Genomic DNA, 14,748 nt, shown 5'->3' on the forward strand with positions numbered 1-14,748 from the left:
GTTCAACCCCGTGATGAGCGAAGCGCAAACGGCGTATGTCATTAGTCATCCATCACAAATTGACAGGCTGTCATCATCATTCTCATGGATCTTAGGATTGATATGATATGTAAATATCCAACCAGGACTCCACCTCCAGTCTGTTTAAACTAAAATCATGTGGGGATGTGATGATGTCATCATGTTTATATGAACACCGTAGGGGGGAGCACAGTATCTGTGGTAGAGCAAGGGAATTGACTAGACTGGGATAGTGATGATGTACACAAGTAATACGGTCCGTGTCATGAAATATTAGACAGTAAGAATACTGCCCCTCACACCATAATAGCTGTCAACCTAGGATATATATTATGAAAGAGATGTTGATGCCAGTACAGCATGAACTAGTCTGTTTACATTGCGATCTGTGATTTGATTTGATTTGCTTGTAACTAACCACTGTACAACCCGTTAATTTAGCAACACCCCAATGGCTGTTACCAGAACGTCTGTTTGTAGAAATTTACATAATATTAGCATATATGGAAATTATGACTGATGTTCGTCTAAATATTATAAAGAAGGGTATGTTTACATAATTACTATTTGCATTAGAGTCAAAGATTATGATGTAGTGTTGTCTGCCCATTTTGATGAATCAAAATGAGTGAGTGCTACTTTTAAAATCAGAATACAGGGTTGCCGCTGATAGCAAATACAAGTGGTTTATTATTGAGAAGTGAAACCAAATCACAGGTTGTGACATAAACAAACTGAGCATGAATGATTTTAAGACAAATATTTGAAAAGTCTACCTTTGTTATAATTCCATGCCATATCAGTTTAGCATGGTATGTAACTTGTATAGCTAATATTTGGAAAGTCTGCATTTTTTCTGTCCGTTTGTCAGGCATTTATGTTTTTTTTAATAGTGCACCGTAGTCCATAGACAGTAAAACACATCATGTATGGTGTCATTTATTGTTCATTAATCCAAACTTTTTTTACGTTATTGCTCACCTCATTCAGTGTTTACAGAAGGGAATACTAAGATGTATGGAGTATTTCCTAATTATCGAATTATATTTCTCCCAAGTCAAGTTGTATGCATTTGAACACAAAAAAATGGAATTTATACCCTGGTTATTCTATGTCATGACAAAATCTGTCATTTGTTCAATGGTGATGAAAACACATAGTCGAAATATTAAAAAATTCCATATTTTCCCCCCATAAATAATGCTTGAGGTGGTGTAATTATGTTACTCCCCAAATAATGTTTTTCTTCATTCAACTAGAAAATACTCGTGACCTAAGGGTTTGTCGTTACTCACCTTTCAACTCATACTGACAAGGCCCCTTAAGTCACTCATATTTTCCTTATTGATTAAAGGACAATATTGGGGTATAATCCATAATCGTTTTTTTAGTGTAAAAACCTAAAATATACATGATGTGTTAGACAGTCTTAGACTCATTGTAGATGTTTATGAAGCCAAAATATTCACTCACAAGGCAGAACAACTCCTACAGCGACCGCAAACAAAGTCAAGCCGCACGTTTGCCAACTTCAATTCTCATCCAATCACATCCTAGAAAGCAGCATGATTGTGCTATCATTGGAACTAATTTGAATAATATTTGCATACATTTGCATAATTTATTTAATGACACATTTTGTTAATAACATTTACATATATATGCCTGATTTATTTTTCGACATCATCAGCCCTGCACCACCCATCGTAACCCCAATACACCCATCATAACCCCAAGGCGTTGAAAAAAGTGCACTTCATTTGTTGTCCATCTGCTGTCATATCTAATCTAACCCGGGCAGTGTGTCACATGAGGTGTGTGTCACATGATAGGGTGTAAGTGTCACATGATAATGTGTGTCACATGATAAAGTGTAAGTGTCACATGACAAGGTGTAAAGTTACACTTACTATTTGGATATATTGTCGGTTTATTTCAGTGAAACTCGGATGAGAGTTTTGACTGACTGATATAGTGTATGTGTATAGAGGGTAAACAAACAAACATGAATACACAGCACATGTGTATGAATAATTATGCTCATACACATGTTGATACAAATATATATATACACATGCACATTTGCAGAAACATGTACATACATACATACACCCATACATACATACATACATACATACATACATACATACATACATACATACATACATACATACATACATACATACATACATACATACATACTCACAGACACACACACAACAGTTCTGTCATCTTGTATTTTCTGTATATAAAACTGTTATTACTAGTAATTCAGGTGTGAAGGTATTCAACATTATTCTAACTTCATTTTCTTTCAATGTCCTAAAGGCTTTAGAATATGCTAAGAAGATCCACAGACCAACCCCAGCGCCCTCACAGGAGGGTGCAGGTCAAAGCCCCGAAAGTCAAAGAAGTCCATCAAAATACAGTCATCTTGACGAGGACATGCAGAAACTGGAAGAATTACAGGCTCGTCATGCGCGGGAACGTGAGGAAATTGACAAGCTCAAACATGAAGTGACGACACAATCATAGCACAGATAGAAAGTGATCCAACAATCATAGCAAACTGTACTGAAGCTTTGGACATCGTTTTATGATGTGGGAAGAATCGATGGCATTGTAAACGCATACATATCAAATGAGACAATTTGCATAATAGCAGTTTTTGATATCACACGCAATTTTTTTTACATGTTTGGCCATGTTTATAGGAAATACACCATAATGCACATATGTAAAATATACAATGTACAGTATACTATACCTGTGATGGAAATTTTTATTTTCATGTTTTTTTATTAATGCTGATAGGAATTATATCTATAAACAAACTGTCAACTGATTTTAATGTAAAAGTTAGTCATGTTTGTTGCCCATGTAAAACTGTTTGTTTCAGTAGCAACTAAAGTATTGCCATCAATAGCGCGCCCTTGTGGCATGCTGTCAATAGCACCCTCTAGTGGCACTGGTCATCAATAGCGCCCTCTAGTGATATTTTATTGATGATTAATGACCTCTTCTTACCTTATTTTATTAAAATTTACTAGATCTGTGATGTGTTTTATATCTAACTTTTATATTTTGTGTTTGATGTAATATTAGTCGTCTTTTTTGTTTGAAATCTGGTATAAAAATGTGACGTTTATCATTTTCGTTATGTGGTTACAATTCTCAGTACCTGAAATAGAATATTACTGCGTAGGCACATCAGAAAAATGACAACATTTGATTTCTTGGTCGACACCATAACTTCTGCTTCAAGCATTTCACGTGCATTACTTTACCATTGATAGGCTCGTATGAGAATAAGTTTACGTTCTTGTTCTATTTTGACCATCTAGCATGAGGTCTTATGCTATTGCAGGTACCGAGAATTCACCTTACATTCATTCATGTACCTTTAGAATATGGAATGGATTTCTATAACTCCATTCCTACCAACAAACCAAATATAAACACTTTACAGCGACTCAGTTTTTTCAAGAAAATATATTTGTAAATAGTATTACTCATCAACCAAAGATCTTAATACGTGAATGAATTGCCCGACAGTATTCGTTTCCCTTTTAGTAACATTGAGTGAAACTTTGCTAAAATAAAAAAAATGTTGATGTTGGTGTGTTAGCGAGGAAAGTGGGTTGGCTATTATGAGAGGACACACTGTAAATTAACCACCCAGCAGTTTAACTGCAAACATTTTCAAAAAGGGAGATTACTGTAAAATTTGAATGTTTTTCCTACAATAAAATGTTACAATTTTCAACGAAAATCCCAGAGACTAAATTTTACACACTGTTGAGTCTGCTGCACTGTGTACAGAAGACATTTTAAGTACTTCACATTTTTATGTTTTTCTTTCACCACAAAATAAGCGAAAAATTTGTCTTTGGTGAAAATTTCAAGGATTTCGGAGATATTGCCTTTGTTTGAACACAATGCCTGATACCAATTGAATCGATGATGCCTATTGGTTGACCAACCCACTTCCATTGTATTCTTCCTTTTGGTTAGCCAATCAGTTCCTGCCTTTTATCAGACAATCCATGTGTAGCATTTTGTATAAGAAGAAGCAGATATTGATGGATAGTCTCAGAGAATTGTTACACTGTAGCATTTTGCAAGTTTTTACGCTGTACATTTCATCATGTAAATAATGGTTGAAGTTTTCAAAATTATATATTTTTAAAAATGCAAGTTTTTTGTGAGTGTATTTCAAAAATTACTAATATTTACGAGTCAGATTTGTACAGATGTGCAGAAAAGAAACTTCCCTGACTATTGCAAGATGATAAAATTGTAAATATGTTGTGAAAAGAATGTCTAATGATTGGTACTTAACACAAGTTGTTTATCTAATTTGCATATTAAAGTATGGTTCATCTGGCCATACAGAATCCAAGTATATGATTGGATATTGAGTAACCAATCACCTGTATATATTTCATTGATACACCTGTATCAAGCTATATGATTGGATGCCTGAAACCATGACCTTTGACATGAGTAATGAATATTCATATTTATATCAACCCTTAAATGTACATTATTATTCACATTTTATGATTTTGTAAAATAATTTTGCTATCAGCTTATCACAGTAGGAAACAAACTACATCCTCACCAAGTCTCCAACAGTCGTTTTCTTTCTTGACCTTTGACTTCTATAAGGTCAAAGGTCCAAATTAAGCCAGCAGTGTTGCAAGATCTTGTCAAAAGTTGATATGTTTATAAATGAAGCTGAAATCGTAAATGACCAAAACACGACTTTTGGGAAATTGTTCACAACTGAGATACCATGTAGGTCCGAGGTTCAATTATCTTATAGATTCAGCCAGTACCCCAACCCAGCTAGATGTAATGTTTTACCAAGAGATGACTTACCTGAAATTGGACGTGTATTTATCTCACAGATTCAGCCTGTAGACAGACCAACTGAGATGTAACTTTTGAAATTATAAATTACCAGGCTGTAGCCTGTTCACCATCGACAGCCAGTTCACCGTTGACTGACTAAATGCAAAGTCTTTACACTATCTCATAATGAATAAGTGCAGTGAGCTTACAGATTAACCCAGGAGATGTATGGGCAAACTGAGATGTGTGATTTTAAAATCATAAATTGCTGAGATACAAACAAACTTAGTGAGGATCTAGTGACTGTGTGTATTTTAGTTAAAACTAACTACATTATTGTATATTCTTACTCTATGCCGTCCTTTGATGCCGTCCTTGTTTTACTCTCACAAGTACTTGTTAAATAACAAATAAATTGTTTATATAACCAAATAAAAATGGGGAAAAAAACCATGCAGTTATTGTGTCAATAATGTCTATTGTGATGAATGTAAATATGTAGCATGTCAGGATGGTGTAAAACTTAACAGTGCGGCCTTTTGTAGTGAATGTGTGTATGTGTGTATGTATGTATGTATGTATGTATGTATGTGTGTATGTGTGTATGTATGTATGTATGTATGTATGTATGTATGTGTGTGTGTGTATGCATGCATGCATGCATGCATGCATGTATGTATGCATGCATGCATGTATGTATGTATGTCTGTGTGTATGTATGTATGTGTGTGTATGTATGTATGTATGTATGTGAGTGTGTGTGTGTGTGTATATTTGTATGTATGTATGTATGTATGTATGTATGTATGCATGCATGCATGTATATGTATGTATGTATGTATGTATACATGTATATGTATGTATGTATGTATGTATCTATGAATGTATGTATGTATGTCACAGCTAGATATTTCAGTGATATACTTAATATTTTCAAGACATTGTAAACATCAGTGTTTCTTTTGGTATATTTTCATGCCAATGTCACTTCTTGTGTACATGGCTTAATAAATAATGTGTGTGTGTGTATGTATGTATGTAAGTATGTATGTATGTGTATGTATGTATGTATGTGTATGTATGTATGTATGTATATTATGTATGTATGTGTGTATGTATACATGTATGTATGTATGTATGTATGTATGTATGTATATTATGTATGTATGTGTGTATGTATACATGTATGTATGTATGTATGCATGTGTATGTATATGTGTGTAGTATATGTGTATGTATGTATGTATGTATACACGTATGCATATGCATGTATGTGTGTGTGTGTGTTGTATGTATGTATGTATGTATATGTTTGTATGTATGTATATATGTATGTATGTAATAAATGCCATCAGGCTAAATACATGCCGACTTGGGAGGTGTGATGGCATTTGTCTTGTACTCCTGGCTATTTAGTCCCTTTTGACATATTGTATTCTTCCCAGGAAGAATTTCATACACTCATCGTCTATGTTTTGAACTTTGATAAGAAGACTGACGCCTAAGCCGACATGTGTCAACAAAGTGCAGTACATGTATTTTATTCACCTTCTAAATACACTCTGAGGTAATGTTTATTATTACGAAAATAGTGTTCAACTTGTGAACGGAAGTCTTATCTGTTCAGTCAGTCAGGGGTCATGTTTTTGTTATGATTGCCTCCATCTAATCACTCTTCCCTGGATGACATTAATTTGATCTAATACACTGGAAATACAATCCGGCCACCAACATCAGATAAAGTTACTACTCTGCTGATACACCGGTCTTCACGCTTTTCCCTGATTGGTCAATACCCTCATTTGTGTGTAGGTGTGTGTGTGTGTGTGTGTGTGTGTATATGTATGCATGTATGTATGTATATGTATGTGTCTGTGTGTGTGTGTGTGTGTGTGTGTATGTATGTATGTAGGTGTGTGTACATGCGTTCGTGGGCTGTGGCAGGCCTGTCCAAACTGTATATTCCCTTCAGTACGAAACATCTCATGATGAATATTCAGTGTGTCTCCATGAATACATTATTTATGGCAATGTATTTCTTTCCTGGAGTAGCGTTCTCCTTTAATAGTTGCTAAGGAAAGCACTGGCACATGGATACCAGTGACTCATGCAAACACTAGACAAAAAAAAATCATTTAATAATATATACAAATATGTTTTATTTCTCTGAAACTTAGATTGACAAATATAATATTAAACATAAAACAAATTGCAAAAAAATGGGTGCCTAAATACACTTTCCTAGGGGGTCACCCATGTCACAAGCCATATCAACTAAGTTTCTTGTTTCTCAAAACTTATTAATTGCTCAAGTCTGTACAAAACTACATGTACATAATACATTCATCAGTCAGTCGCCATGGTAATTAGGCCATGCAACGAAATATATCTGTTACTCGTCCACAAAAATGTCCATTCACGGTTGACCAAGTAAAGGGACACTATACACTAAACATCGTCCCATTCATACGTAAGTACATTTACTCATTCATAATTTCTAACGTGAAGGGAAAAACTATCACTTGTAAATCTTCAAAACCGTCAGGCTTCCTTCACGCCATCACTTGTGATACAATTTATTCAAAAAAAACTTAAGTAGTTTCTAATGCACCATAGAACAGTAACAACCCCCTATGCAGCTGCAAATTCATAATATACATATGAACTCCAGTTGAGGAGTTTAAAACCCCCTAACATGACACAAAGCACACAAAATGACAAGACAAGACAAGAGCAAAAATACTCCCTAAGTTGCCTGGAATTCATCACATTCATTTCTATACGTCCTAGGGTAAGTAAACCCCTTTTTATTACAATTTGCAGATAATATATTCTTAAATACACAATTAATTCTACATTGCATGTCTTGCAGTGTCTTTATCTTGGAAGAAACACTGACTTACATCAATTCTCACAAAGTTAGGGAGTCATAGTTCAAGGTCAAAGTTCATATCATGTTCTTAGGTCATATAGATTATTAGACCATTTGTTTTAATAACAATTTCATAACTTGGTCAAGATTTAATCCATTTTTCATGAATATTTTTTTTTATCTATAAATAGCAAATATTTTATCTTATTCTTACCTAGACTAGCTTAAACAATGCAATCATCAGCCAATCAGATGTCTGACAGTAATGTCCTAATTTCAATGTTTCCATCACCAGCCAATCAGATGTCTGACATTAATATCCTAATTTGAATGTTTCCATGATTACACAATTTTTGTAGACAGCTTACTTTTGTTGACCTTAATCATAAATGGCGCCCTCCAGTGGCACACTATGGAGATTAAGTATGCATATGACAGACTGACTATCCAAATACTTTTTTTAAGTATTTACCAAACCTAAGTTATTACAGTGAAATGTACACTATGTAATGTTCACTGGACCCCCAGTAATCACAGTGAAATGTACACTATGTTGATACTGAAACATTAGTCTCTGTAACATTTCTGCTACTGCAAATTTAAAAATCATTGATAACTTCTGCCACTAGAGGGCGACATTCACTAGAAAGGTCTATTTAAACTTTTTTTATTTGAGATACTTTTATGTCATTCCCTGACCACTGTTATTGAACTGAATAATGGCTACACATCAGGCATTTCCCCCAAAATAAAACTTCTAAACTTTTGGTTTTTTTGAGAACCAATGATGCCTACCCTTTGGGTATCAGAATATTGTACTAGAAATTTCACCAAAATATACAAAAAATACTCAAAGTACAAGAAGTCTGTTCTATCAGTGAGGGCACCTCAATTTTTTTTTTCTGTTTCTCTAACATCATTATATTTTAGTGGAGAATTGTCGTAATGTTGAATAAAATGTCACTGTAGCCAGGGAGATGACAATTTCCTTGTTGATACTAAATTCACTTCGAAATTATCACCAAGTGTGTTAAGAGAAAAAAAATGTTCTGTACAGTTTTACACAACAATCAGGCATTTTATTTCTCTCCTTCCTCTTCTGTTGACGAAGTGTGCCAGAAACAAAGAAAACATATTAGGTTGCCAACCCAGACAAAATGGGATGACACCTTAAATAGTGTCATTTCAAACCCATACGGTACACACTGTTTGATTGGCTAACCAGAGCAAGGCATTTCAGACCTACATGGTATGCACTGTTTGATTGGCTGACCAGAAAAAAGGTTATTCAGCATGCAGACTATTGATTGGATAGAAGAGATTTATGCAAATTACAAGATAATCCCACATATTAAACAAAATTTGTGACTTACTGATATCGTGAAACGCAGACTACATTTACAGAAACAAAATACATGTTAGTATTTGTCTTCGGTATAACTTAACAAATTCAAATTGTGCCAATGGTACTGCAGCACAACTGCCAATGCCTTCTCTAACAAATTCAAATTGTGCCAATGGTACTGCAGCACAACTGCCAATGCCTTCTCTAACAAATTCAAATTGTGCCAATGATACTGCAGCACAAACGTCAATGCCTTCTCTAACATACTAAAATTGTGCCAATGGTACTGCAGCACAACTGCCAATGCCTTCTCTAGAGGACTTAAACTGTGGCAAAAATTGTGACTCGCGAAAACTGTGGTTATGAAGCACACCAGGTTATCTGTAATTTGACACCCAGGAACAACACTGACGTAATTTCAACAACAAACGTTAAAGGGGATCGCCACTCCTGCAAAATAATGTTATTTTCATAAACTTTAGGTTCTGGAGTCAATTCATGACTTTACATCACTTAAATATCTTACAATTACCACAAAACACAAAGTTGAAACTTGTTTCACATTCATTGTTCAGTGACTTAGCAGTGGTCCACAGCATTGCATTATTGGAGTTAGCATATAAACTCCCAAGATGCAATGCTGGTCCATTACTACTACAATGAATGTGAAGCAAATTTCAATATGGCTTTACTTGGCAATCACGGTGAGTTTGTGTAATGTGAAAACGTGAAATGACTTTCCTGGCCCTAAAGTTAATGAAAATATAGTGCAACAGGCAATGTGTAATTCATCAAACAACGATAAAATTGTTGTGTTGAAATATAGCAGACATGTAATCTGACAAGCAAAAATTGTGCCAATGGTATTGCAGCATAACAGACAATGTGTCATCACAACTCAACTGAAATAACGTTATTGTCAGTTACACCCTTATAACCATGAATGACATTGATGTACACTATTTTTACTTCATGATAAAATCAGTGCTCAGCTGACACTAGAGGGCAGTAGACATGGTGTTACGTTTCATTTTTACCCAAGAACACTTCAGGACACCACATATCTGCATTTATTACACAAGCTGTCATTGGTCAGAATCTAGTCACATGACCTTAAATAAACTACTGCCTGCAAAATTGCTCTATGCAGTCATTCCAACCACTATGCCTCTGTTCTGTGAACCAAAACAAAACTGTTATTCTCAGGGGTCACATGCATATGAAATCAACGCCACTGCAATTTGACAGTCAAGTTAACTAAAGATGAAAACAAATGAATAGTAGGGCCACCTAAGTTGCTACAAATAATCACAGGTTATCTACATAGTGAAATTTTGAAATTCACCATGCCTACCCCCTGCCCCTGGCTAGCATTCTTTACCAAAATCTGTGGATGCCCTAGCCTTGGTTTGGGCATCATCAAAATTTTGATCAAGTTTGCCAGCCCCCGGGCAGTCAATAAATTGTGATATCGCCTTCACTGGCATGCGTTTATCTAAAGTAGTATTTTCGCTAGCAAGACATGCTGATACAGTTATGAAAACATCACACAAGTACACAGTTACAGACAGACAGACAGACAGACAGACAGACAGACAGACAGACAGACAGACAGTATGGCTCCCTACATCACATTGCCAAGTTAGTTAGATGATAGATGAGCTAAAAAAAAAATTCCAACAACTGAGTTACACATACCTGTGATTACACCAAAATAATGTGACCGAAAAAGCGCTAAATGTTAATCTCACTACTACAAAGTTTACAAACTACACTATAATTTACAAGACAGGTTATAAATATCTAAAAACGGACTGTACAAAAATATTCACTTTTCAGAAATTTAAACAATATTCACATTTGACATGGTTTAGAGGGTCTTCAGTACTGTCAAGGAGTAGTTACAGTTATCATTTCCATATTTGGCAAAAGAATAAGCAGCCATACAAACGTAAACCAATAATATCTCATTTTTCTCTTTACAAATTAGCATGTAATGAATATTCATCAATCTACCCAAATATGGATAACAAAAACTGAGTAGTTAGTTATCATTTCCATATTTGGTAACATAGTAAGCAAACATACAAACGTAAACCAATAATATATCATTTTTCTGTTGGCAAATTAGCATGTGATGAATATTCATCGATTTACCCAAATATGGATAACAACTGAGCTTTTAATCCTCCTACTGAGGAGACTAAGTCTACTTAGTTGAGTTAGATTAATCGTGTTTACAAATTTCACACAGGACCCAAAAAACTATATCGTCACTTTTGACACAGAAAGCTATCATGCATAAAAGGTCTGTCGACTTTTTGTTGTAATTTGGTCTCTTCATTTCATTTCAACATTCTATTTTCCATGCACACAAAAAGTCAAAATGAGAACTGACAACACATATGTTCTACTTTTTGACTGTGACAAGTATTCGCATGACTACTTATATTCTTGGACAGAAAAAAAAAATACATGTAAAATACATACTCCAGTTACTTCTCAAAAAGTTAATTGTCCCATCTTCAGGAAAATCAGGGATGAAATTTTCACTCAACACAATGCATGTAAAAGAACTCGGAAGCTCTATGAAAAGACCCTTTCATACTCTCATTTCAAATCAAGTGGGAACTTCAAACAGCGCCCCCAGTGGCCAAACTACATAATCTTTTGTTTTTTTCTGAGAAGTGCTTTCTTTCCTTGCTGAATTACAAAATTGTCACATTGTGCTCCTCTGTGCTTCTTTCTTCAACATTGTCATGACAACAGCAAAGGAATTGAATCATGAACATAAAAAACAGTATAAAATAAAATGAATAACAAATAAATCTAAGCAAATAGACATGACTGAACAGTAACAATATGAAACAGAGTTGTACGTCGTAAAAATGATGACATCGTGATCACAGCTATATACTCCACAAACATCACTTTGTAAGGAGGATCATATGAATACAAGCAAAGCTAACAAGTCTTCTTGGAGACACAGCCCCCACAACTACACACGCTTCTATAAAGCTATATTAAAGACTCCTGCGTTACTTTTGTACCGAGTTTGAAAGATGTCGGCCATATTTTGAAAGATGTCGGCCATATTTTGAAAGATGTCGGACATATTTCAAGACTTCATTGCATCTCTCATTTGCAAGGAATATTTTACTTATGACAGAAATGGAAAGATCTAGAAAGTTCAAAGATCAGTGTTCATCACAAAGGTAGACTTATTAGAATATCACCAAATCTTAATTTACCTAAAATCCTAAACAGAGAGAGAGAGAGAGAGAGAGAGAGAGAGAGAGAGAGAGAGAGAGAGAGAGAGAGAGAGAGAGAGAGAGAGAGAGAGAGAGAGAGAGAGAGAGAGAGAGAGAGAGAGAGAGAGGGAGGGAGAGAGAGAGAGAGAGAGAGAGAGAGAGAGAGAGAGAGAGAGAGAGAGAGAGAGAGAGAGAGAGAGAGAGAGAGAGAGAGAATGTTTATCTTGTTCCTGAGACGTGATCAAGCTATTCATTCTTACACCAAATATGGCTGCTTTTTAGCCATAGTTGATACAAAAAAAACAAAAACAAAAAACAATCATGTGTATGTGTTGGATCTAAAATGCTACCTTTGTATCAGTTTTTGACAGAACACAATCTTGCTTTAATGGAATAATCAGTGGCATGCAAGAAACTGATGACAAAAATTTGAACTTGATTTTTAAAGGTCAAAGGTTAGACAATTGTTCTCTGCAAAAATATTGTCTCAAATTATTGTGTGTCTTGACACTTGAGCGGAGTCTAACTGTATTATGATTGCTGTGATACTGTTCAACATTTTTAGATAAATATGGCAACGTAACATTCAGACAAATTTGATTCAGGAACAAAACAAAGTGCTACATATGCCTCATGTAGTATCACCTTTGTGCTATGTTTGAAAATCTTTGACCACGTCGAGAAATGGCCGACAGACAGACAGACAGACAGACAGACAGACAGACAGACAGACAGACAGGGATGGAGAGACTAATATGGTAACCATTCAGACAAATGAGATTCAGGAGCAAAACAATGCATATGCCCCCTGTAGTATCACTTTTGTGATAGGTTTGAAAAAATGGCTGACAAACACATAGATGAAGCCCATTGCTATACCCCCTCCCCATCAACAGTTACAAAACTACACACAAATTATTTTTTTAAATAAAACATTGCACTGTACTGAAGTTAATACTTTTTTCATATACACTTACTTCACAATTGAGTTAAGACAAAAGGATAAAAAAGGGTGGGGGAGACTTGTTTTCTTTTCTTCTACATTTTCTAACACTATTTGTCAAGGTGTTCCACAAGTCAAATTTCCTTACTCTCAATCGTATAAAAAACTGCAAATTAAAAGCAAAAGCAGCCAAAAATCTGTACAATTTATCACACACAATTCACTCAATGCAACTGAAAAGGTTTTTTTTTCAGCGCAATGAAAAAGTTGACACAGAATAAAATCGTTGTTGCCAGTCATACAATAGTACTGTGCATCTAAACACAAACCTGACACATCTTTGACCCCTATTTTGAGCAATAGTATTAACCAATTTCTATACCTGGACTGTTCTATTAACAATCAATAGGGGGTAAAATCCACTTTACTTTACTCTCAGAGGTTCATTCCTGCCAGAAGTTCATTGCAGAGTTTCCTGTACTGCCAAGTGTCACCTGCTACTTTGCGTAGACGCACCCCATGAATAGCCATTCCTGGTACTTGGCAGACTTCTAATTCCATACGAACACCCTGATTCTCAAGGGAAAACATATTTGCCGAGTTCTGGTACGTTAACAACGGCCCCCTGTTATCCAGAGTTCTACGAATTTCCTGTACAACATCCGGAAGATCCTTGGCTGTCATCAAACTGAACGACCTTGCATATTTCAAAGTCATGGGTTCGCGATTTAGTTCCGAATTAGCGTCATCTTTCGCGAGATTTTGCATGTTATTTAAGCCCTGCATGAGAAGTGGCATTCCTTCATTAGGTTGCATTTGAAAGCATTTCCCTGTTTGGACAAATGCATTATTTCCCATCTCACAGTTGTTGTTTGCATTAAAATAGTACATTAAGTCTCCCGCGGGAACAGGAATAGTACGCCGAAGGAGTTGAGCCTGTACTTGTAGCAGAGCGTCGGTGTTATTTTGAATGGTATGGTGTCGACGGTGATTCGGTTGGGAGCTCACATTTCCACCACCGCCTGTTATATTAAATGTAAGGTTGAAAAGACCTACACACACAGAATGAAGAAAAAATAAAATATGTGAGAAAATCTACATGATTTGCATAATTAATGATTTTTTTTATAATTATACATTTTGGAATGGAAGCTTCAAATTTTTATATATTTTGGTACATCATACATCAATTTATTTACCTTGCAATTCTGATAATATGTTCTCAACTATTTCAATATTTCTCCTCAATAACTTACTGCTAGGTATAAAATTGCTAAATTTAAAAAAAAATTTGAAGCTACAATGTTGTACACTGAAATATACGATGTGCCGTGTCATGCTGCTATGGTCTATTTTCCAGTTCCAAGATGCACTGCGTGAAATGATGTCATTTTGTTACATTTAAACTTGTTTTGTCTTTATTACATTTGAGATAAAATTTTCATCATGAAATGATGGA

General features: G+C 35.1%; 2 protein-coding genes across 3 annotated transcripts in view; one reads left to right on the plus strand and one right to left on the minus strand.

Annotated features, from left to right (window-relative positions):
* LOC144440050 (uncharacterized) overlaps window positions 1-5,316 on the plus strand; it is a 29,196-nt gene extending 23,880 nt beyond the window's left edge. For both annotated transcript variants that reach the window (XM_078129281.1, XM_078129282.1), the window contains one exon: window positions 2,350-5,316. In XM_078129281.1, coding sequence (XP_077985407.1) covers window positions 2,350-2,556 — 207 coding nt within the window. In that variant the 3' untranslated portion in view covers window positions 2,557-5,316. The remainder of the gene's footprint in view (window positions 1-2,349) is intronic.
* Window positions 5,317-12,808: 7,492 nt separating this feature from the next.
* The window catches only part of LOC144440087 (serine/threonine-protein kinase SIK3-like), a 72,355-nt gene continuing 70,415 nt past the window's right edge, over window positions 12,809-14,748 (minus strand). Inside the window, exon 13 of the mRNA XM_078129344.1 lies at window positions 12,809-14,341. Within this exon, the coding sequence (XP_077985470.1) occupies window positions 13,725-14,341 (617 nt within the window). The 3' untranslated portion in view covers window positions 12,809-13,724. The remainder of the gene's footprint in view (window positions 14,342-14,748) is intronic.

The sequence above is a fragment of the Glandiceps talaboti genome, chromosome 9, assembly GCF_964340395.1.
Source record: "Glandiceps talaboti chromosome 9, keGlaTala1.1, whole genome shotgun sequence".
Classification (NCBI taxonomy): Eukaryota; Metazoa; Hemichordata; class Enteropneusta; family Spengelidae; genus Glandiceps; species Glandiceps talaboti.